The sequence below is a fragment of the Scomber scombrus genome, chromosome 24 (genome assembly GCF_963691925.1).
Source record: "Scomber scombrus chromosome 24, fScoSco1.1, whole genome shotgun sequence".
Lineage (NCBI taxonomy): Eukaryota > Metazoa > Chordata > Actinopteri > Scombriformes > Scombridae > Scomber > Scomber scombrus.
Window position 1 is genome coordinate 7962690 of NC_084993.1, and position 22946 is coordinate 7985635.

General features: G+C 40.2%; 1 protein-coding gene across 1 annotated transcript; it reads left to right on the forward strand.

The window, feature by feature from the left end:
• The first annotated feature begins 9370 nt into the window (after positions 1-9370).
• On the forward strand, positions 9371-22303 carry kpnb3 (karyopherin (importin) beta 3). Its single transcript, XM_062414632.1, has 26 exons — positions 9371-9478; positions 12053-12133; positions 13059-13251; positions 13419-13524; positions 13645-13741; positions 13828-13932; positions 14821-14943; positions 15127-15247; positions 15332-15419; positions 15699-15805; positions 16071-16195; positions 16372-16461; positions 16667-16840; positions 17032-17250; positions 17453-17536; positions 17629-17761; positions 18358-18479; positions 18602-18698; positions 18936-19108; positions 19481-19592; positions 19767-19822; positions 19970-20092; positions 20257-20476; positions 20590-20818; positions 20924-21065; positions 21169-22303. The coding sequence occupies exons 1-26, from the start codon at positions 9401-9403 to the stop codon at positions 21253-21255; spliced, it is 3285 nt and encodes a 1094-aa protein (XP_062270616.1). The 5' UTR covers positions 9371-9400; the 3' UTR covers positions 21256-22303.
• Positions 22304-22946: the final 643 nt, after the last annotated feature.

A 22946-nucleotide genomic window follows, 5' to 3' on the forward strand; every position in this document is an offset into this window, starting at 1 on the left:
TACCCTTTTCAGACCGACACACTAATCTGAAGCAGTGCCGAAATGCTGGGTCAAAAGTTGATCCCTGACTAAAAACTTAACCAAGCCAAAACTACTTAAAAGGTACTCTGTGGCATTTTTGACATCAAGTAGCATAATAGATCAAGGTTTTTCCAGTGAATCTTTTTTTGTTGTTTGTATCGTGCACACACACGAGGATGCACATGCATGAGGGCAAAGCAACACATATTACTACCTCTCATTTTTATTGACATTGAAGATATTTTATGAGGATGGAAATGCACTCAACAAACACAATGTATTTTGGTTAGACAATAAAAAACAGAAAAGTCAAAAGGTAAACAACAGTGAGAATGTTCGTGTTGAAACTGATTCCAAGGACATAAGAATTAGAGAAAACTTCCTTGACTGATTAAAGATATTTATTGAATTAAGCTGTTGCTAATTTCACTTGCTGGCTACAGTGCAGAAGTTGAAGGTGGTGTGATCCATAGTAACAGAAGAGCCTCCCTCTACATGGTAACACACTATCAAAAAATGCCAAACATTTCATTTTCTTTCTCTGTTGGAGACAAGTCCCAAACATTCATTTCTATAACTCTCAGGCCAATTAATGACACATTTTTACAGTTTTATTGAATTTGCCTTCATGAAGATGTGCGTATTTAATACAGAAATATGTTTTACATTTATTTCCACGCTGGTTTAATTAGTCAGTTATTAAGCAAAAGCTGGTTTCAAATTGTCAAATATGAGAATGTGTTGCTTTTATCTGTTTTATGTCACTGTAACTTAAATACATTTGGGCTTTGTACAGTTGGTCAGACAAAACATGCAGTGCTCCTGTATTTTTTACTATATTATGATTTTTGCCGATGATCCCGGCTAAACTAACTATCAGTATTCGTAAAGTCAAAAATGAAGATAAGTGTTCCGATGTCAATTTTGAAACTTTTGATTATAAAATGACCCTCAGTGTTGGTCGAACGCAGCTGCAGTATCATCAATGTGCAAATTAATCAGGAGACCGAGTCAATAGCAAACGCCATTAGCGCAGACAAACATTTGTTTGCCTAAACAAAGAAATCCAATCTGGCCTCCAGAGTCACCTGTAATTGCCCCGGAAAAGTTCAAATCACTGATCAGTTTGACTGAGTGTGTCAGTGATGACCAATGACAAAAAGTACATGACAGAAGTGAGACACGAACCAGTTAGACATGAACACCCTACAGTATGATGCATTCCAAAACAGCAACATTTAAGCCATTATGTGGACATTTTTACTTGAATACAGTCTTTGTAATTATTGTTTGTAGAAAACAACAAAGACTTCTGGTGTAAATTGGTACAGTCTATCACTGGATACCAAAGTCATACACTTTAAACTACAACCTTAGAAATGACCACATAGCCAAATTAGCACCCCTTTGACAGAGTCTCTGAGCATTATTCACAAACTTAGTAACTACAAACTAGTACATTCGATTTTCTGCATCCACCCCCTGTTTCTGATCTTTGGCCCTCGGGGCTCATTCAAATCCCACTGCGTGATTTCACACTTTTTCTCATTCCTGAAAGGTTTTTGGTTTGTGATATATTTGTTTTTGTTTATTTCAGCTTGCCAACACAACTGTTGGCATGCTCAAGTTGTGTTTTGAATCAGAATGCAAAACTGATAGGGAGCACTGGGGATTGTAGGAACGGCTAAAGTAAATAGGTCTACCAGAAAAACATTGAGTGTGTCGAAATGATTTTTCTTCCATAAATACGCTGTAAACATTCAGGATTAGCATATACAGTAATCCACTATAGAAAACAGAGAAGAATCCCCAAAACTCATTTAGATATTAAAAGGCAAAGCATTCATTTACCTTCTATTCTAAAGTACTAAGTGGACCTTCAGCATGGAATATATTAAAGTAACAGTATGTGTTCACAAGGTTATAAATGAACCTCCACACTAAAAATCAATCAAGTTTTCCCTCCGTTTGACCTTCCATCTGCAGTGATTGAAACGCCTCACAATCACCTCAAAAAGCTAGTGTGGACGCACATCTTTTTCACACAAAAACAAAGGAGTTCTCAGTAAATATGATTGTTCTTGCTGACAGAGACACAAGTCAGGTATGGTTGTAGAAGTGGATGTCAATCTGAAAAAGTGAAGGGGTGACCTCTCATTTGGAAATTAATAGCACCAATAAATCATTTCCACTGAAAAACGACAGGATCATTTAGCTTCCTGTGTGCCCAGCAGTGTAAAAAGAGACAAATAATACTTCCCGGCCTCATCCCCAATCTTTACAGAGCAGGATATTCATCTCTCTCAGCCTCAGTCTCACCACAGCAGAGTACCAAACCCCCCTGAGAGGACGAATGGCTCGTTGCTGTGCAAACTTCAGGATGACCTCCTCGGGCTCTGTTTTTACAGCCCTCCTGTCACTGCTGAGGCTGAACGATTATAGGCAGAGGGAGACGCAGGGGAGTGCTCGGCAAAAGCAAAAGCAAGACCAGTGAATGATGGCCAGGTTTGAACAGTAAAAAGGACAGTGGGCTTCAGGGGGTCTGAAAGAAGGCCAACAAGCTGTCAACTAAAACGAGTGAATATGATAGTAACTTCTACTTCTTCTGTGTGATTCAGAAAATCTAAAAGTAATAGTTGGTTTAGAGCTCATTCAGCCTCCTGTGATTGCCTTTACTAGTCGGTATCTTTTGGAAAATCCGAAATAATCTTTGCTGTGTCCACCTAAGGACACACTACGTTAAAATCAAGTAGCTGTTAAGACCACCTCTGAGCATTTCTCTTACATTTCCATTGGATACATTTGATTGCCTGTCTTTTGTAAGGATCATCTCAATCTCAGAATAGTATAATTTGTTAAATAGTGTGTATCTGCTAACCATAAGCGCTTTTTTCTCAGTTCTCACTCCCTTTTACAACTTACAAAGTCACTATTTGTTTTGCATGTGCTAGGTATTGGAAAAAAAATGTTTGTCTCTACCAACTCCTGAGGGAAATATCTGGTTCCTCTGATGCTGACCTGCTTGTTGTTAACCTTGTCTTTCATTTTTGGCAGGCAGCTCACTGTTGACTTTTAGATCTTTTTGCTGAATTCAGCAGCTGTCTGGAAACTACGCTGATGAGAGCCGTGAGACTGAACCAAAACAGTAAAGTTGCGGACTTTACAACCAAAACAACAAGCTAAAATATGTTAAATTGCTCCATAGAGCTGAGGGGAACTGAGTTTTTGGTGAAAATTCAGCGACCCCTTTCACACATAGTTATTTAATCCGTTGTTAATATAGAAATATATATTATAGCAGCTTTAGGTAAAAAGTATTGCTAGTGCCTATAGTAATCTTAACCATAAGTCTTTGTGCTGTGTGACCAATCATCCATCTTGACATCCATCCCTACAGTTTCTCTACAGTATGATAACACCACACTTCTTGGGTTAGAAAAAACATTGCAAGTAAACGTAATCTAGACAGGAATTAATGCATTTCCTCAAATGCAAATTTGTAGTATAGAAGTATATTTTGTAGAAAACAGGGCAATACTATGAAGTCCTGGGCCTACTGTATGTGTTCATTAGTGAACTAGAAAATCATATCAGTTCATCTCATCTCCACTGATCTCCATCAATCCTTGACCAGCCGTAAAGGAGCCCTACAGTGGTAACCCAACAACTCTTAAACCCCCAAACCAACACCCGACCCCGACCCCCGCCCCTCACGTCACAGCCTTAAATGGGTGCCTTGTCCAGCACACAGCGCTCCACTGTGAAACAGGTCTGTGTGTCACAAAGAAATATTGACTTTTAATACTTAAAACATTCTGGGTTGCTCCGTTTTAAACAAGCCTGGCTGTGTTGATTTTTTAAAAACCCCTGCAGTCACTGCTGGTTTACTTTTCTGCTGAAGCAATAAAACTCTGCTTACAGGAGTCCCCCCCCCCCACACACACATAAGTAGAAACAGGGGGTAGTTGCACTTTAGTGGTTAGAGAAGCAGTGAGGACACTTATGGTAATTTGTGCATGAAAAAACATATGCATTTAGGGTAAACAGGGTAAAATTCTGGGAAATATACATGCATAAAAAGTTAATGACATTTCTCATAAAAAGTTATGAGAAATATGCAAATTATAAGTAAAATAATTTCAAATCTACCTACAGGACTGAATAGAGATGCTGTAGGTTAGGTAGATAAGCACAAATGCCTGAAGCAGTTGGAAACTGTTAGCTTAGCTTATCTAAATCAAAAAAATATGTATTCTTTTCATAGTCTGACAGCTCCAAACCTCTCTTGTTTACTTTTCATAATTTGTTTATTTACCTGTGTAGAAATAGAAACGCAAAAATGAGAGAAGAAGTTAGCCTTTGAGCTATTTCTCGACCAACAACCGCTGGGTGTCGTGACTGCCCATCGTACGCAAGGTGCAAAACTCTAAATGCTCACATGCTGACTGCGGTTTTTTGAGATTTACAAGAAAAAAACATGAATTTCTAACAACTTTCCTTGAATAAATAAAGGTTAAGCACAGTCACACAGTCTCAGAGTCTCTGGGCTGCGTGAGTGGTGAAAACCTTAACACCCAGCCGCCTGTCCATCATCCCCTCTGCGCTAAACTTGCTCTTTCTCTCTTCATCCATCTTTCTCTCCTTTTCCACTTCAGCCTGTCCACATATGTAACTGGAGGTCTGTGGGTAACACATTCAGACCTCCAGTTTAATGATTTAATGGCACTTCCATTTAGGGGGTTATACATTAGCAGCAGTTAAGTCCTTGTATGTAGTTGAAGACGCTTAGCAGCTCTGTTTCCATTCAGCTCTGAGGGAGGTTTTAAGCTGATGTTGAAAATGTGGCTGAAAATAACATAACAAAATATATAAATACTACCTTTACCATTAAATAACAATAAATACATCTTAAATTTCCACCAAGTCTGCTCTGTGTCTGTGTGTAACTATATGTTTCAAGGTTACCACAGAGTGTAACATTTTTAATATATTTCTCCTTCCTTCCTTCCTTCCTTCCTTCCTTCCAGGTAACCACTGGCCTCTATATTGTGGTGAGAGTAATAAGATAACCTTAACAACAAAAAAAGAGGACATGATGATTGTCAGTTACATATGGTATTGAACAACCGCAGTTTGTAGTAAACATGCAAAACCAAAATTGTGTGTCCCTTTAATCCGCCTGTTTTTTCTAAGATATATCTTTGGAAGGTTTGGGTGCACCATTTGTTATGTGTCATATGGGTGTGATGGAAGCAGCCCCTTGTTGTTTGTCCAACTAACAAAAGAAATACAGTCCACTAGGAAGAGTGATGTCAGTAAGAGAAAGTAACAATGGTGCCTTTGCTAAGACAGTCCCACAGTGAGAAGAATTTGAAGTTTGCTCACTAAAGTTGATGACAGCAGAGCAACAATAACGTGGGAGTGATACACTGCTTAACGAGAGGTTTTCTTAACATTTCAGGGCAGCAATGTGCAAATCATTCACATGACCTCAGCATTTACAGAGCTGTCAAATTGTCATGTTTGAAATTATATGAAGCCCAAAACAGATGACATGGTAATTATATTTGATCTACCTTCAGTTTTAAATAGCATTTTTTACACACATGCTACACTGCAGAATTATGTTGGATGAAGCAAATACTTACTAACAATGCTTGACATTTGGCAGCCTACATACATATTAACTAATCACATCTCATCTTTTCAAATTATTACCCAATTAGATTTCCATAAATCCTGAACTTGGCATGGATTATTTAGTCTGTTCATTAACTTTAGAGCCACCTTAAACACAAACTTTGTGGCAAAAGGTACATCAATCTCAACCAAATGTGACAACTTTAATGTAAATTTCTTTATCAGCATATACCCGCTGTGTAAGATGTTTTACGCTAATGACCATTGAGTAATGAGGATGAGGTCTTAAATTCGGCACTGTTTCAATATACAAAGCAGCAGACATTTTAGTAAAATTAAAAACTAAAATCTTCATTGCTGTGCTATGTAACCTAACTGTACACCAGCATTACAGCACATTTGTCATACTGTGACGACTGCTGGTGTCATCTTGAGGTTGGATCTGGTATTAACCTGCATATCTCCTTGTTCTGCAGGTAATCGTTAGTGTAACCTGGAACACCTGAGGACCTGCAGTGTTTCAGGTTATTAAAGCCACAGCTGCAGCTTATTAATTCTCTCTGTGTCTCACCTTATTTGGTTTGATTATGTTACTTTAGTTTGTTATTTTGCTTTTACGCACCTTACAACAGCTGCACACACATCTTCTACTCATGCACATCACACTACTGACTTCACTGATTTCCATACTGCAAATATTGAGTTATTTCTTTAGTTTTACTTAAATTCATCTTTTGTTACCTTTGTATTTTGGCTCCCTGGTGTGGTGGCCTCCTGAGCCAGGCTATAATAGTACCGGCAAGATAATTAAATCACAACACTTTTCACAGATCTGTTTAAAATCACCATTACTTTTGTTTGATGACCTGCATAGTTTTACTCTCATTCTACCAACATATGTATTTAACATACAGACTACTGAGGGACCTCAAGAATAAACTACTGTAAGAAACAACCATCACAGCAAAACGTTAACTTATTACCTTATTAGTCATGTAATTAATCTGAAAAAAACATGTTTTTCGGAAAGTCAGTTAATTAGCATTTTGTGGGACCCCACAATAATTACAAAATACTAATTAAAACAGAAAAAAATGATATGAAGCCATTAGGAGCCAATTGATTAACAAACTCATGAAAAATTGGACTGATAGAATAGAGCACATGTGAGATATGATGAAAAGTATTCCTCTGGGGTCTGTGGGGACCCCAGTCAGTAAGATTAAGGTGAAAGTGGACTTTCATATATTTTTGAAGAAGCAGCTCTGTGAATGTAAAAATGACAACGGTCACGTTCACTTCAACTTCAAATGTTTTGTTTCCATCACTAGTTCAAACGTGTTGTGCAGAAAGTTCTGCAATAATAAACCAATATTTTTTTAATTGAGATCCATGTGAATTCTTTCAGCACCAGAGCTAATTGGAAAAATGCTAATGAGTGTGCTATTTGATCCATGCACAGACAGTTAAAACCTAAATGAATCTTACCTTTCACTTTGTTCTCATCATGGGATCTCTGCTGGTTTAGGCTGTCCGGTTTCAGAAAGAAGAATGGTGCAGATTGGCTTCAGCCTGCTATCCAGAGGTCTGGACTCTGTCTGCTGCGGCTCTGTGAACAGCAGCAAGTTATAATTCAGACCAGTAGGGGTGCTGCCAAAACCATGCAGAGTGGACCAAGTGTGTAATAAACTATGTGACAGTAACAGCTCTTATAGAAGAGGAGTGTGTCTCTCTATATCTGTAAAGTAAGCACCAATAACAGTAAATAACAGTCTTTCAAGATTTCAATGTATATATGCATATTTTCTGCTCACAAAGTCTGAACCACCATTAAAATAAGACAGTAAGATTAAAGCTGAATCCATGCTAGAAAGACCAAGGTCTACTGCACACTCAGTGATATATAGACTATAGAGTTTTTTTACCTGATTTCCTGCAGCTCATTGTCCCAGTAAGACCACCCTCAGCGATGACAGACAAACCCTCGGAAGTGTTACCAAAACAATAAAAAAGTAACAAAATAAATTTCAAAAGATTTTAAAAGTTGCCTTGGGTAGTCCTATGAAACAGGGAGAGTATGGATAGAGATTAATGTTGGGACATAATAAACTGGACAACAAAATAGGTTATATAATGATACTAATGACAATATGAACTATCATATACTGTATATATATATATATATATATATATGGTTTGTATTGGCAAGCAAATCTGTCCACCAAATTCATTGGAAAAAATCATGAAACAAAGCTTGGCTGCCATCTACTGGCCGATTGTGATTTTACCAAATCCCACTTTAGTTGAGCTCTAAATACAACTTTAAAATACTTTCTGTGTGTCAATCATATAAAATATAAACTCAGCTCATACATTAAAAACCTTGTTTTAAATTCTAAAAAAGACCATGAAGTTTCCATTGATACCAAGTTTGTCAGGACTTTTGGGAAATGTGAAAATTACAGTCAATGGTAAAAACACATCTGAAATGTATTTATTTTAAATATGATGTTAATAATAATTACTTCCTGGCTTTGGGTTTATCACTCAATAAACATATTATAAATCCTTTCATTAAAGGTTTAATAGTTACAATAAGAAAAACACTTCTGTATTCAAAGCCAAACACAAGTAGCCTACATTCAAAATATAATGTCCTTGAAAAAAATAATCTGTCAAAGCTGAATCCTTTTTAATACTGTGTGGGAGACTTACATTTTTATGTTTTCAAAAATGTAATTATAATAATTAATTGTACAAATACTCTTTTCAGACTTTTGAAAAATATATGTGAAATCATAAAGGGACAGAGAAAATAGTTGTATTTTCTTTGAAAAATGACAGTGGTGAAAAAAAGACTTGCCCATTTATCACATCAATTTTAGGGTCTTTACATTCAGTTTATATGAGGAGCCTTACATGTTTACATGTGTAACACTTGTATATTGCTGATGTATAATTGTATTATTTTTTATTTTAAGTCATATTATAATTATTTAACACGTTTCTCTTATTCTCTCTTATTTGACTTATTTATTTAATTATTTGCTTTATTTATTTATTTATGTACTTACTTATTTTATTTGTTATGTTCTAAGCATTTTTATCATCCTTATTTTCTCTCGTGTGCATTGGTCTCAATTCTTGTCTTTTAATTTGTTCTTTGTTTTTGTTCTTCCATCGTTTTTATTCCTTTTCTTTTATGTTGTCACTTGTTCTGTCAAGCTGTTATTATCTGCTTGCCAATCAACTGTAAAGCACGTTGAACTACACTACCCTGTATGAAAGGTGATATATAAATAAAGTTTGATTTATTGATTGATATTACCAAGTATTATATCTTTTATTTTGTCTTTTTAATCTGTTAAGGTCACTCTTTTTTTCTACTTTTGTTGTTACTATAGCTTTTAAATGTATTTTTATTACATTTTCATCATTTTTATCTCCACTATTATTGATTGAATTATTTCCCGCGCTTTAATTATTCACCACGGCTAATGGGAACAGCGCATTCACTTTCCTGCGCCGATTCAAGCCAATAGGGGCTGAGGATTCTCGTCAGCCAATAGCGTGTGTTTGCGAGAGCTCTCCCAGCCAATGAGCGGCGACTGGAGTTGATGAATTGGGCCAATGGGGCTTCAGCAGCGTTGTATGACAGACTCAGGGTCTGCCGGCCCGGGCTCAAGTCGCCGCTTCTCCACCCGGCTGGTCCTTCTTTTTTTGGCTCTCACTCACTGCAATGGCGGAACAGCAGCAGTTCTACCTCTTGCTGGGAAACCTGATGAGCACTGACAACAACGTCAGGAAACAATCAGAGGTAAGAGAAGGAGTAACGGAGCTGTTTTCACCGGTGACAACTTCAGGCGAAGGTAGAAAACGGCGCTTACCGAGAGCTAACCGTCAAGCTCTGTAGCCCACGTGGGCTGTGAAGCTGACACCGACTACTAGTCAGCTAAGGCTAACTACCTTCACCGTGTTGCGTAGTTACGGGGACATAATATAGATCCTACAGATAGGAGCACAGCCGAGACACCGTGAGGTTGTCGGTGTGTTTGTGTCACGCTCAGTCCGGTTTGATTCACACGGAAATGTCCCGTTTGTTGGGCAAACCTATCGCAAATTGTGTCTCAGCTGACAGAAGCTAGTCATCTAGCTAGAGTGCAAGAAGGAAGTAGCATGAAGCTAAGTGGCTAGTTTCATTAGCCGGCGTGCTTAGACATGAATAAGCACAGGAATAGAGACATTATAGACATGAATGTATGTCACACAGGTACACTACTGAGCTACAAGGCTAGTGGGCAATGTTAAATGAGCACTTATAAAGCCAGTTCATTCAGAGGGCGAAGCCGGATTAACAGTGGCCTTCATTGGTTTATAGTGAAAGTGTTTTAATCACAACGTGTTCTTGCTCTTCTTGTTTGATTTAATGTAACACGTGAGGCTATTTATCTCAGTTTCAGCCCCGTCATGTCCAGGGCTTGCCTCGATGTCATCCCGTCCCTCTGGATTAGTTTCTCCCAGAGGATTTGTTTCGGCTGAGTCTAGCTGGCCTATTCACTTTTCCCACCCACCACGATTAGCCGCTTGTCGCGGTCAAAGCATTGTTAACGGTTTCCCTCTTCAGCACCCGACTTTTGGATGAGGTGGTTGAATCTTATCACACTCCCCCTCTCACTAGCAGTCAGCGTTTTTCTTTATAAAACACAGACTGGGTGCCGCGAGGCTAAGCTCACTGGATTTCATCCTTTTATAGGAACCCTCCCCTTTCAATCTTACACACATAATGGGAATTGATCCACCCGCAAAGAACTGTTAAACCCTTATATTAACAACCAAAGACTACAGCTACTAAACATTTGTAGGTGTCCAGATCATTAGCTTATGCCATTAACGACATGGTGAGATGGACGGCAAGCCATGAAGTACAGTATTGCAAGTCTTGAGGTTGTGTACTGCCCTCAGTGTCTGAAGATGATTGGATGCAGAAGTTGTCACACCTTTTTTATAGATTTATTACAGCCCAGTGTGGGACTTGAACATGGCACTTTGTCCAGAGAATGCCATGAATTACTTGATGTGTAGTAAAACCACTTGAATGTTAGTGTATGTGAGGTAAATGACAATACTTAGCCACAAAAAGCAGATTATGCTCATAAATCATGTTATAACAGGAGCTGCCCATTGTTTACATGCACTGTAATGATAAGTTTTAGTTGATAGGGTCATGCAGCCAGTTTTTAATCAAATGCGAGTGGCTTCTCCCCCACCATACTGCTGCCACTTGGATACTTGCCCCTGCCCTGACATCTTTGTCATGCAAATGCACACGCTTAAAAACACCCGAGAAATCTATTTAAATGGGTCTTAGGGCCACATTATCATGTTTGTCCAACAGAAATGTGGCTAACTGGGTTTCTCTTAGTTTCTTTACTTTGATGACACAATTGCACATGATCATTGGAGATATCTTCCTCAGTGCACACAGCCAAGGTTTCAGTCCCTCCCCAAAGATCATCATATGTGTTTGCATTTCTCATGTGGCTTTAATGAACCGGCTTTAGGAACAGTGATGATCAAAACAAATAGGCGGCGAACAATCGGCTTTGTTTATGTTAAGTTTTCCCCCAGTGAGATTCTTCTTGTCTTTCTACATTTTAAAACCGATCTGATTAGAAGTGTCCCAATGTAAATTGGGTGGAATTATATCTGATTCTAACTTGTAAGGTTATTCAACACTTTCTCACATACTTCACAAAAAGCCTTGCAGTGGCCTGTAGAAAGCTTTAATGTAAAGCAGCCTCAGGGTGTTGATGGTTTCGGTATATTAACACAGCAAAGGCTGTCATTTCAGCTCTGATGCAGAGCAGATCAGATCAGGAAGAACTGCTTCATTTAAAGAGTGTAGGAGTGAAGCAAAACCCCAAACACATGACTCTACATTACAGATCTTATCTTACTTTGTCCTTACTTATAAAATTACAAGTTCAGGTCTATTATGTGTACCAATTATTCTTTTGTTACTGAATCTATGTCCTATAGAATAAACAGATTTACTGCAAATTTAACTTGATTGCTTACAGAAGAGCGATAAACACCCACTTAACAAAATGTTTTAATGAACAGCTAAACCTATTTTTGTTTCATGAAAACATCTAAACATTTAATTTAGACTTTAGTATTTGTTTAAGCTTGAAATGTATCTCGGTGTGGAATTACATGCATGTGCAAAACGCCATTTCCTTGACTGTAACAACATGAACATGACACTCTCTCTCGCTGGTAGAGGTTCATTCCCCACGTGGCTAAAGTTGTGCATCGAACGGTATTTGCATCTGAAAGGATTCACCAAACAGCATTTCTCATTCTTACTGTCCATTCATTGTCTTTGCAGGAGACCTATGACACCATCCCCGGTCAGACTAAGATCACATTCTTGCTGCAGGCCATCAGAGATGCATCTGCTGCGGAGGAGGTTCGTATATTTAACACCAATGTATTTCCGTGGCGTGACATATTTTATCCTTTCAGTCTGAATCAGAGGAAGGCTACAAACCTTAGATATTTGAAATCTTGTCAGCTTTTTAAGTTTGGTTAAAGTTTAATGTAGTGTGTGTACTAAATCCTGTAGTGGTATTATGTTTAACTGACAGGTGTTTTTAAACTTAAAATAATCTCAGTTGATATTATCAGTTAAGTGTCTTAAGTGTTATCCCTGTGACCAACACAAAACAAGGAAGGAAGAACAGGTTAGTTTTAAATAATTTGTATGTGTTGGAAAGTTAAGCAGAGCATGTCCGTAATGGGAATCCTGCCCACATTACTGCAATATCTTTGCTTTGACAAGGTGCAACATTGATGGCATTTTAAGAATGTAGCCCGGTCATCACATGTGGGCCCTCATCACCATGGCCTGACACGAAGGCTTGTTGCGAGTCACAGATTTGGCATTTGGTTAGTTATGTTTACTCTGAATCCACCAGCTGCTTGGTCCCTCATGCTTCCTCGCCTTTTCTTTACCTCAAGCCTGATATTTTTAGAGCCATGAAATGGGAGCAGGCAGAGAGGTACTCGGCCCAGACAGAGTGATTCTGCTTTTCTGAGATGCTGCAGGTTTTTGTCACTGAGGTGTTAGTTTTTTTTCTAGAGTGACCACTGACTTAACATTTTTGTTACTCCACCACATTTCATCCATGTGTTTTGGCAGTTATTATACAGTTTTGTCCTTTCACATTTATTGATATCATGCTGTGTTATGGAGATTTTAAACTGATAATATGAGTCATTTTTTGTCTGACCAAAGCAAAACTAAGATATGACATGTTTTGTTAAGGGCTTTCATGTTGGGTCCTTCGTGAAAAGCGCAGCATAATGTTAAAACTCATGTTTTGTCCCCTCAGGTCAAACAGATGGCAGCAGTGCTTCTGCGACGGCTGCTGTCGTCGTCCTTTGAGGAGATCTACCCGGGCCTGACCCTGGAGATGCAGACAGTCATCAAAACAGAGCTGCTGAGCAGCATCCAACAGGAGACCTCACCCACCATCCGCAAGAAGGTCTGCGACATCGCAGCAGAGCTCTCCCGCAACCTTATCGGTACTGCTCCTCCCGAAAGATTTCCTTTACATCTTATTCTGATCTGAGGTTTTCTGCAGGCTGTCTGAATTTTCTTTTCTGCACTACATTTGCATACCTAAAAGGCTTATTTCTTGCACTTTGATTATGACGGCTTAATAATCTTGATTGTGGTGTCTTTAATGTAGATGATGATGGGAATAACCAGTGGCCAGAGGTGCTCAAGTTTCTGTTTGACTCTGTCAACGCAAGTGAAAATGTTGGCTTGCGAGAAGCTGCCCTGCACATATTCTGGTGAGCTCCTGTTCACTTTATGCCAAAGCTTTTATTTAGGTCATGTAGTTATATGATCAATAAAGTCAAAACTATGCAAACAGGACGACGTAGGGCTGACGTATGTGTCTCTTATTTTAGGAACTTCCCAGGAATCTTTGGCAACCAGCAGCAGCATTATATGGAGGTTATTAAGCGCATGCTTGTTCAGTGCATGCAGGACCAGGCAAACCCACAGGTAAGATTTTTAGGACAGCTGTAGGGAAGTTTATTTCTTAATTTATATGAGTTTTACATTTAATATTGTATAAAATTCTCCTTCAGATCCGCACCCTGGCAGCCAGAGCTGCATCATCATTTGTTCTGTCCAACGAAGGCAATTCAGCGCTGCTGAAGCACTTTGCTGACCTGCTACCAGGCATCCTGCAGGTAAGAAAATATCATGTGAACTGCCTCAGAGCGTCAAATCATTTTGTACAGTGCCCTCTACATTAGTTATAGATGCTATCTGAGGGTTCACACAACTTTCAGGAACTGGTTGGCTAGAGCAGGGTTTTACATGACTGTATGTAATCCTTTGCTCCAGTAATGGCTTTAAAGCAGTCAGTGAAGCTGATACGCCCATCAGTGTAAGCTAAATGTTGTATTACCCATAGTGTATGATTAGAAATGCATTAGCAAATGCAAGCTCAGATCATACAGTAATGGCTCCAGGTGAAAATGACTGACTTACATGAGGTGGTTTTGTCTGGTTCTTATTTCGCCCCATGCCGCACTCATGACTGAGTTCAACATGTGGAAAGTAAATAAGGACACTTGTTTGCAAATGGAGGATGTTACTTCAAAGTGTGAGCTATGGTGCTTACTTGTGGCTTGTTTACTTTCACTGAGAAGCACAACGTGTCTTATCATTTCTTGTCAGGCTCTATAGAGGAGTGTTTGCATTGACTCCAGAATAAGGAAGTTAATTGCAAAACACACAACCAGAGGAAGAAACAAATGGCTAATAAAACAGAACGGTAGCTTTTCCTTCCACCTGTAATTATTATATAACTTAAGTTAACTATATGTTTATCCCCGCCACAGAACGAGGCATCTAGACTATGTTGGAGAACCTGTAGTTTTTCCACAACAGCAATAAATGTTTCAAAACCGTAACTCTATTTAAAAAGTGTTTAGTGAGAGAAATTCTTTTCACTGACTCACCGTAGTGGAAATGGAGGTCACGCCCTTAGACTGTGGTAAAGGTAGCATTAGCAGCATGCCTAAATGAATGTGCTAGCAACATTAACCCTGGCTTCTGTTATTTTGGATCAGGCAGTGAATGAGTCCTGCTACCAGGGAGACGATTCTGTGCTCAAGTCATTGGTGGAAATTGCAGACACAGCGCCTAAATACCTGAGACCCAACTTGGAAGCCACTCTGCAGCTCTGTCTGAAGGTGAGTTGGACACCTTACTGCAGAAGTGTCACTTTACAGCTCTTGATACACAAATGAAGCCTAAAACTTCATAACAGCTGCACCTCATGGTCCAATAAGAATGGTATTGCTAATAGTTAAGAGCTTGTTTTACTAACGGCTTTTATTTCAACTGTTGACCAACATGATCACCTGTCTCCTCAGCTGTGTGCAGACACCAACTTGACTAACATGCAGAGGCAGTTGGCACTGGAGGTCATCGTCACCTTATCCGAGACTGCAGCAGCCATGCTGAGGAAACACACTGCCATTGTGGCTCAGAGTGGTGCGAATTTAGTCCACCATCATTTAACATGAAGATTGATCAAATACTCCAGACGGTTGTAATATTAATGTGTTGTGTGCGCAGTGCCCCAGATGCTGGCTATGATGGTGGACCTTGAGGAGGATGATGAGTGGGCCATGGCTGATGAGCTGGAAGATGATGACTTTGACAGGTAAAGCACCTTCAAGTTTGAAACAAACAGTACTCTCCCACCTTTGAGCAACAGTCTCCTATTACAGATTAGTTTCTTGTAGTTAGTTTTTACCACTGCTGCCTCATTTTTGACATATTTGCTTTGAATCTTACACATCACCAGTACTGAAATAACAGATTAATAAATATTGATATCTAGATTGAAGGGGGAGGGGTTCTTTAATGATGCAAAGTGCTTCTTCAGTATGGTCACACACACTGTCTGTCATCTGAGATATTTGTTTTTTGTCCCCCACAGTAATGCTGTGGCTGGGGAAAGTGCTCTGGACAGAATCGCCTGCGGTCTGGGAGGAAAGATCATCTTGCCAATGATCAAACAGCACATCATGCAGATGCTGCAGAACTGTAAGTCAAAACATCGATCACTGAATATGTTTAAACAGCCTCACAAAAACTGAAACTATTTGAAGGTTAATGTTGGGGTAAAGTCCACCATAACTGATTATTATGGTAATGTAGTGAAGACGCAGCTGCTTTTAAACAAACAAAGGTTGTTTTTTTCGTTAAGCAAGTTTAAAGCTTGGTAGGCACGCAAAACTTAAATTTATATTGTTTTTTTTATTAAACTGGTCAGTGTGAACATGAGCTCAACAGTGTGTTTGTTTGTTAGCTGACTGGAAGTACCGTCATGCTGGGCTGATGGCGCTGTCAGCCATCGGTGAGGGCTGCCACCAGCAGATGGAGGCCATCCTCAATGAGATTGTCAGCTTCGTCCTCCTCTTCTGCTCCGACCCTGTAAGACACACAACTTTAAACTTGGTTGTTTTGTATTTTTATGAAGATACAATATTTTTTTCTTCTGTTCTCTCAAATAGTATTCTTGTCTGGTCACTGAAGTTACAGGACTTGTGTACTCAGCAGGTGTTATCTTGTATGGTGGTTTTGAGTTTAATTTCCTTTTCCCTCCTCAGCACCCGAGAGTGCGGTATGCTGCTTGCAACGCTATTGGACAAATGGCCACAGACTTTGCCCCCACCTTCCAAAAGAAATTTCACGATAAGGTAACTACAATGAAATGTAATCTCTGAAAACTAATATTTTCTGATGGCTGTGTTCTGTTAATCATCTTTATTAGATTTTTTTTTGGGGGGGGGGTATATCGTACAATATGGTGTATTAGTCATCAGTTTAAGGGGAACACCTGTAAAATGTAATGCAATACCTAAGAAAAGAAGGACTCTGACCCTGCATCCTCCTCCCTTCCAGGTTATTTCAGCCCTGCTTCAGACCATGGAGGACCAGAGTAACCCTCGGGTGCAGGCGCATGCTGCCGCTGCCCTCATTAACTTCACAGAGGACTGTCCCAAGTCACTGCTCATCCCTTATCTGGACAGCTTGGTGCAACACCTACATGTCATCATGGTTGCCAAGCTGCAAGAGGTACAAACAAATATACACACTTAATTTAAATCATTTGAAAAGGATCACATCCAGACAGACATTTGTTCACTTAGTATGTGATGCAGGCGTAGCACTCTTGGCGGGATTTAGTCATTTTTATTGCCAACAGTTCAGAAAGTCTCCTTCTTGGCTTTCAGGAGTTTTCACTGTTTTTGTTTCTCTGTTCCTAGTTGATCCAGAAGGGTACCAAACTGGTCCTGGAGCAGGTGGTGACATCCATTGCTTCAGTGGCTGACACGGCTGAGGAGAAGTTTGTGCCATACTATGACTTGTTCATGCCCTCACTGAAACACATCGTAGAAAACGCTGTGCAGAAGGAGCTGCGGCTGCTTCGTGGAAAGACCATTGAGTGCATCAGCCTCATCGGCCTGGCTGTTGGCAAAGAGAAGGTACGTCTGCACAGGATGTGATCAAACTATTCAAAGAGCATAAATTAAATTGGCTGCCTTTTTTTTTTTTATTATTATTTTTTTTTTATACACTCTTTAGTGGATGTTTCGTCCAACTAATTTTAGCCAAAAAATCTTTAGCCTGCCTTTTCACCTTCACACACATCAACTTCTGTCTTGAAAATGTCTCTCTTCCCTGTAGTTCATGCCAGACGCCTCTGCCGTCATGCAGCTGCTCCTCAAGACCCAGACGGACTTTAACGACCTGGAGGATGATGATCCTCAGGTAAAAAAAAAAAAAAAGAAGAATCAACTTTGAACCAAATAGCTTTTATGATGTTGCTGTATAAGCCAACCCGTAATGTTTTTGTGGTTTAGATCTCGTACATGATCTCAGCCTGGGCCCGAATGTGTAAGATCCTAGGGAAAGAGTTTCAGCAGTACCTGCCTGTAGTGATGGGCCCCCTGATGAAGACAGCCTCCATCAAGCCTGAGGTGGCCCTCCTTGACAGTAAGTAACTCAGCAGAGGTTTTTAACTATGGACGCCTGCATTTGGCCACATTAACTAACTGTTCCTCACTGTATTTTACCATGTATGTTATAGGATTTAGTTAAATGGAGAAAACACACCACATTACATTGTCATGAGGAGAATGGTTTCATTTTCTCCCACATTTGTAATGTCATTTCATAGTTATAGAAATGGAAAATGTATTGGTGCAGCTGCTTGTTTTTTAACGCCACAGCCATTCTAAAAGCAATTAATGTAGGTTAATTTAGAAGAGTGACTCAAACAGCAGGGGGCTAATGTTCTATGACCACGTTTGAAGCTGATTTTGGTATTTAAATTAGTTTTGAGTTAAATTAAACCGGTATATAATTTTTTGAGTCTTTTATGCATATTATGACTATGTGAAGAACAGCTTCACTAAAAACACTTAAATGTTTCTACACTTATCGAAATTTGTTTATTTTCCACCCAGGGTATTGCATTTATTTATCACTTAAAGTAAAATGATCGCAATAACCGTAAACTCCATATTTACAGTGTAAGTGAATGCAAAACAAAATGAAAGATGTATAAAACTTGTGTTTGTGTCTTTTAGCTCAGGACATGGAGAACATATCAGAGGATGACGGCTGGGAGTTTGTTAACCTGGGAGACCAGCAGAGTTTCGGTATTAAGACGGCCGGACTGGAGGAGAAGGCCACTGCCTGCCAGATGCTGGTGAGTTCACATCAGTCCACTACAGCAGAGGAGTACTGAAACACTCGACTTTAAATCATACACATCAACTGGGCAGACTTTTGTTTCAAATCTAGATACTGATGATGTTCTTTGATTTCCAGGTGTGTTATGCCAAAGAGCTGAAGGAGGGTTTTGTAGAGTACACGGAGCAGGTGGTGAAGCTGATGGTTCCTCTACTCAAGTTTTACTTCCACGATGATATCCTTCTCATGGACGATGCCTTTTTTTTATCTTTGAGCTATTAATAATGTCCAAAACTGAAGCTTTTATTCCAACTATCATCATCATCTTGGCTGGACTGATGTTCTCTAACATCCAGTATAACAAGTACATTCAAATCAATCACTGAAAGCTTTCGCTGCCAGAGTTTTGAGGCACGTGAACAAAAACGGGGGCTGGTCAATGGTGTTCTGGTTTTTTCCTTAACTGTCTCACGTGTGCGGGTGGCAGCAGCCGAGTCCATGCCCCTGCTGCTGGAGTGTGCACGGGTTCGAGGACCAGAGTACCTCACCCAGATGTGGCTCTTCATGTGCGACGCCCTCATCAAGGCCATCGGCACAGAGCCCGACTCTGACGTCCTGTCGGAAATTATGCATTCGTTTGCCAAGGTAACAAACTCGAGCCTTTTTTAGTGATTTTTATTTCCTGGAAAGTCATGTTCCTGCTAAATGTAGTGCCAAATGTGCAGAGAACTAAAAAATGAAAGCTAGAAAATTCTCAGTAACCTGAAGTACCAACAGAAGCACTCGATTTTCAAAAACTGCAGAGTAACTAAAGAGATACTGGATGAAGCAGCAATACACACACTATTAAGGACTGTATGAACAGAAGGTGTTGGTGGTAACTAGTGTGTTAGTGTCTTAACAGTTAGATGGTTATTAGCATTTCCACTGTTCATAAAGATTTTAAAAATATCCAATGTTTAGATCCTAGGTCCAGTTTTTACCTGACTGATGTTGGTGTTTTTGTTCCTGTTAAAGTGTATTGAGTTGATGGGAGACGGCTGTCTGAACAACGAGCATTTTGAGGAGCTGGGCGGCATCTTGAAAGGGAAACTGGATGAACACTTTAAGAACCAGGAGCTCAGACAGGGTGAGGTGGCATCACATCTGTAGAATAGTTATTCATCAAAAATCCTTGGAGACAAAGCTCACATGATTTCTACATGCTGACATTAATTTACTTTTGTCCTTACAAACTCAAAAAGAATTAGAGAAAGACCATATTTGTACATAATCCTCACAAGAACACTTCCGTCCTTCACAGCTAAGAGACAAGATGAAGACTATGATGAGCAGGTGGAGGAATCGTTACAAGATGAGGTAAATATTTTCACTTCACATGATGATTTAACTCCTCGAGTCAAGTCCAATAAAAGCTACATGAAACAGAATCTTATGGGACTGATTTTGTTTGAGTGTACCAGCTCTCCTAATGTTTCTTTTCCCTCGTCTTTTTTTCTTCTTTAGGATGAGAACGATGTGTACATCCTTACCAAAGTGTCAGACATCCTGCATTCAGTTTTCAGTAGTTACAAGGAGAAGGTGCTGCCTTGGTTTGAGCAGCTGCTGCAGCTCATCGTCCAGCTAATAGTGAGTAATATGTTTGTGCTCATGTATTATTAATCTACTCAATTTCTGCTACATTTTTCTATTTCCTCACTAAAAGTTCAGTTGTGTCCAATATCAAATAAGTGGCCACTACTGTGGATGGTGTCAAACAGTGCAACAACTTACCTGTCTTGTGTCTCCTTCAGTGTCCCAACAGGCCGTGGGCTGACAGACAGTGGGGTCTGTGCATCTTTGACGATGTGGTGGAGCACTGCAGCCCCTCTTCTTTCAAATATGCCGAGTATTTCCTGCGGCCGATGTTGCAGTCACTGTGTGATACGAGCCCCGAGGTTCGGCAGGCAGCTGCCTACGGTGTTGGTGTCATGGCTCAGTATGGAGGAGAGAGCTACCGCCCGTTCTGTACAGGTGAGGCCTGCTAGTGGTCCTCGGGAATCACGTAATTTAGACGTTGTTGGCAGATTATTATTCGGAGATGAAAGCTACATGATTTCTGTGTCCGTCCTGTCTTCCTGGTTCAGAGGCCATCCCCTTACTGGTCAGAGTCATCCAGTCACCTGACTCGCGCTCCAAGGAAAACGTCAACGCCACAGAGAACTGCATCTCCGCCGTCGGAAAGGTCATGAGGTTCCGACCAGAGTGCGTCAATGTCAACGAGATCCTTCCCCATTGGCTAAGCTGGCTACCGCTCAACGAGGACAAAGAGGAGGCCGTCCACACGTTTGACTTCCTGTGTGACCTCATTGAAAGGTACGACTGCCACCACCTTAATCCACCCTTGCCTTCGGACATGTAGAAACGACTTCCTTTTTTTTTTTTTTTTTTCCCTCCTGACTTTTTTTCATCTCTCCACAGCAACAACCCTATTGTCCTTGGACCAGACAATGCCAACCTCCCAAAAATTTTCCTCATCATCGCAGACGGCGTTGCAAATGAATCTGTGAAGAGTGAAGACCCGTGCAGCAAGCGGCTGGCAAATGTCATCCGTCAAGTACAGGTGAGCCTTAACCAAGAAACTCATTGACAAATTAACTAAAATGCTGCACTCTTATACACTTAAAAAGCTGTCCAGAGGTTGACGGATACTTTGTGTCCTCTAGGTGTCGGCAGGATTATGGACACAGTGTGTATCAACACTGAACGAGACGCAGCAGAAAGCCATACAGGACCTACTGAATACTGCCTGAGCCTGTAACCCTGGCCACCTCCCCGCTCTTTCAAAAAAGCCCATGAAGAAAAGTTGAGCCCCTGGATCTCCATACACTCCCTCTTCTTCTCCTGCTCTGATCTGTAGTGTGTATGGACGCCGGCTTCACCCCCTCCTCTTCCCCTCTCCATCACTAATTCCACCCTATTATAATACAACCTCCGACTCTACATTCAGCCGACTGGAGGGAGCAGGTTGGATATTTACGACAATGGAGGACATTGGCCATCCACCTCAAAGACTTTCACCCTGTATCGAAGGAAGTCGTCCCTGTCTTATCGCAGTCACATGTCTTCTATCTGGACGTTTTTGTTTCCAACCATTCCCTGATGTGTGCCCAGAGGGACCCCATTCTCGACGTCGCCCCACACAAACTCATTGGACAGTCAGGCTCAGAGGGGCCATAATGGGGGGAAATGGGGACAGGACATTATAGTGGACTGAGCAGTTGAATGAAATGGAAATGCACACAGGGCGATCACTGCCTGTCTCCTGTGAATCTTATTTTTCTTTTCTTTTTTTTTTCCTTTTTCTTTTATTTCTTTTCTTGTTCTGTGTTCCCAGTGTTACCTGGGGGGAGACGGCCTCTGTCTGCCACAGCTCAGAGGGTTGTTTCCAAAAGTAACGGCATGTTTGTTAAGTGGCTAACTCTAGAAAAAAATATAAATAGTTAGTAAATTTACATCATCGTTGTCCGGGAGAGTTGACATTGATTTTTTTTTTAGCAGCTTTCCTCCATAGCCTTCCAAGATAGCTGTTCACAGGACACGAAAATGAGTCTGAAGATGTTTGCTGAACGGTTCAGCCCCTTTTTTAGGTAGCAGCCAGGGGAAGGGGCTCTCAGACGAGGAGAGCAATAACCTGTAGTTAGTCACAACCACAAAGCGTGACAAGTTGGAGGAACATGAAATGTAGAGTATTTGTAAAATGCGTGCTACCATACTCTTACATGGTTTTGACCCTTTGCAGCCCTGCAGGTATGTGATGGAAGTCCAGAAAAATACCAATAATAAAATTCCATTTGAGAATTCTGAAAAATGACTGTTCATTTTTTATTTAATTGGTTGGACATTTGGGAAATGTGCTTACCGGCTGTCTTTGGATGAGGAGATGAAGCCAGGAGGCGCGTAGCTTCATTTAGCTTAGCACTTAGTTTTACCTGTTTCCAGTGATATGCCATCATCCTCACGTCCAAACTATCCAAAAGGTATTAGATAAAACCTCACCTATGAGCAATTCTACAGCTCTCAAAATAATTTATTTAACTTAATGTGTTTAAAACTGTTTGTAATTGAGTTACGTGACTCTCTGGAATCTGCTGGTTTTGTCCGTGTTACGTCTTAGTTAAGCTAATAGCAACAGGTGTTACGGAAAATTCTGCTTCCCACATCAATTAGGGTTTCTCCTTACGTAACCAAAGCCCGCCCAAAACCTGTCCCTTTTCCCAACTAACCTCAATTTACCTTAACATGTTATCTCAGGCTTGGCAAGAATGTGGTTAAACATATCTCCCTAAATGTCAACGTTTTCCTTTGGGGCTTGGAGGCACACAGTTTAAAATTAGCATTTTATTACACCCCCTCCCATTTCTTACTAGCAAAACTAGATCTAAATTATTCCTGGTAAATCATGCTATTTTATCACTGAAGACACCAGACAATATTGACAGAC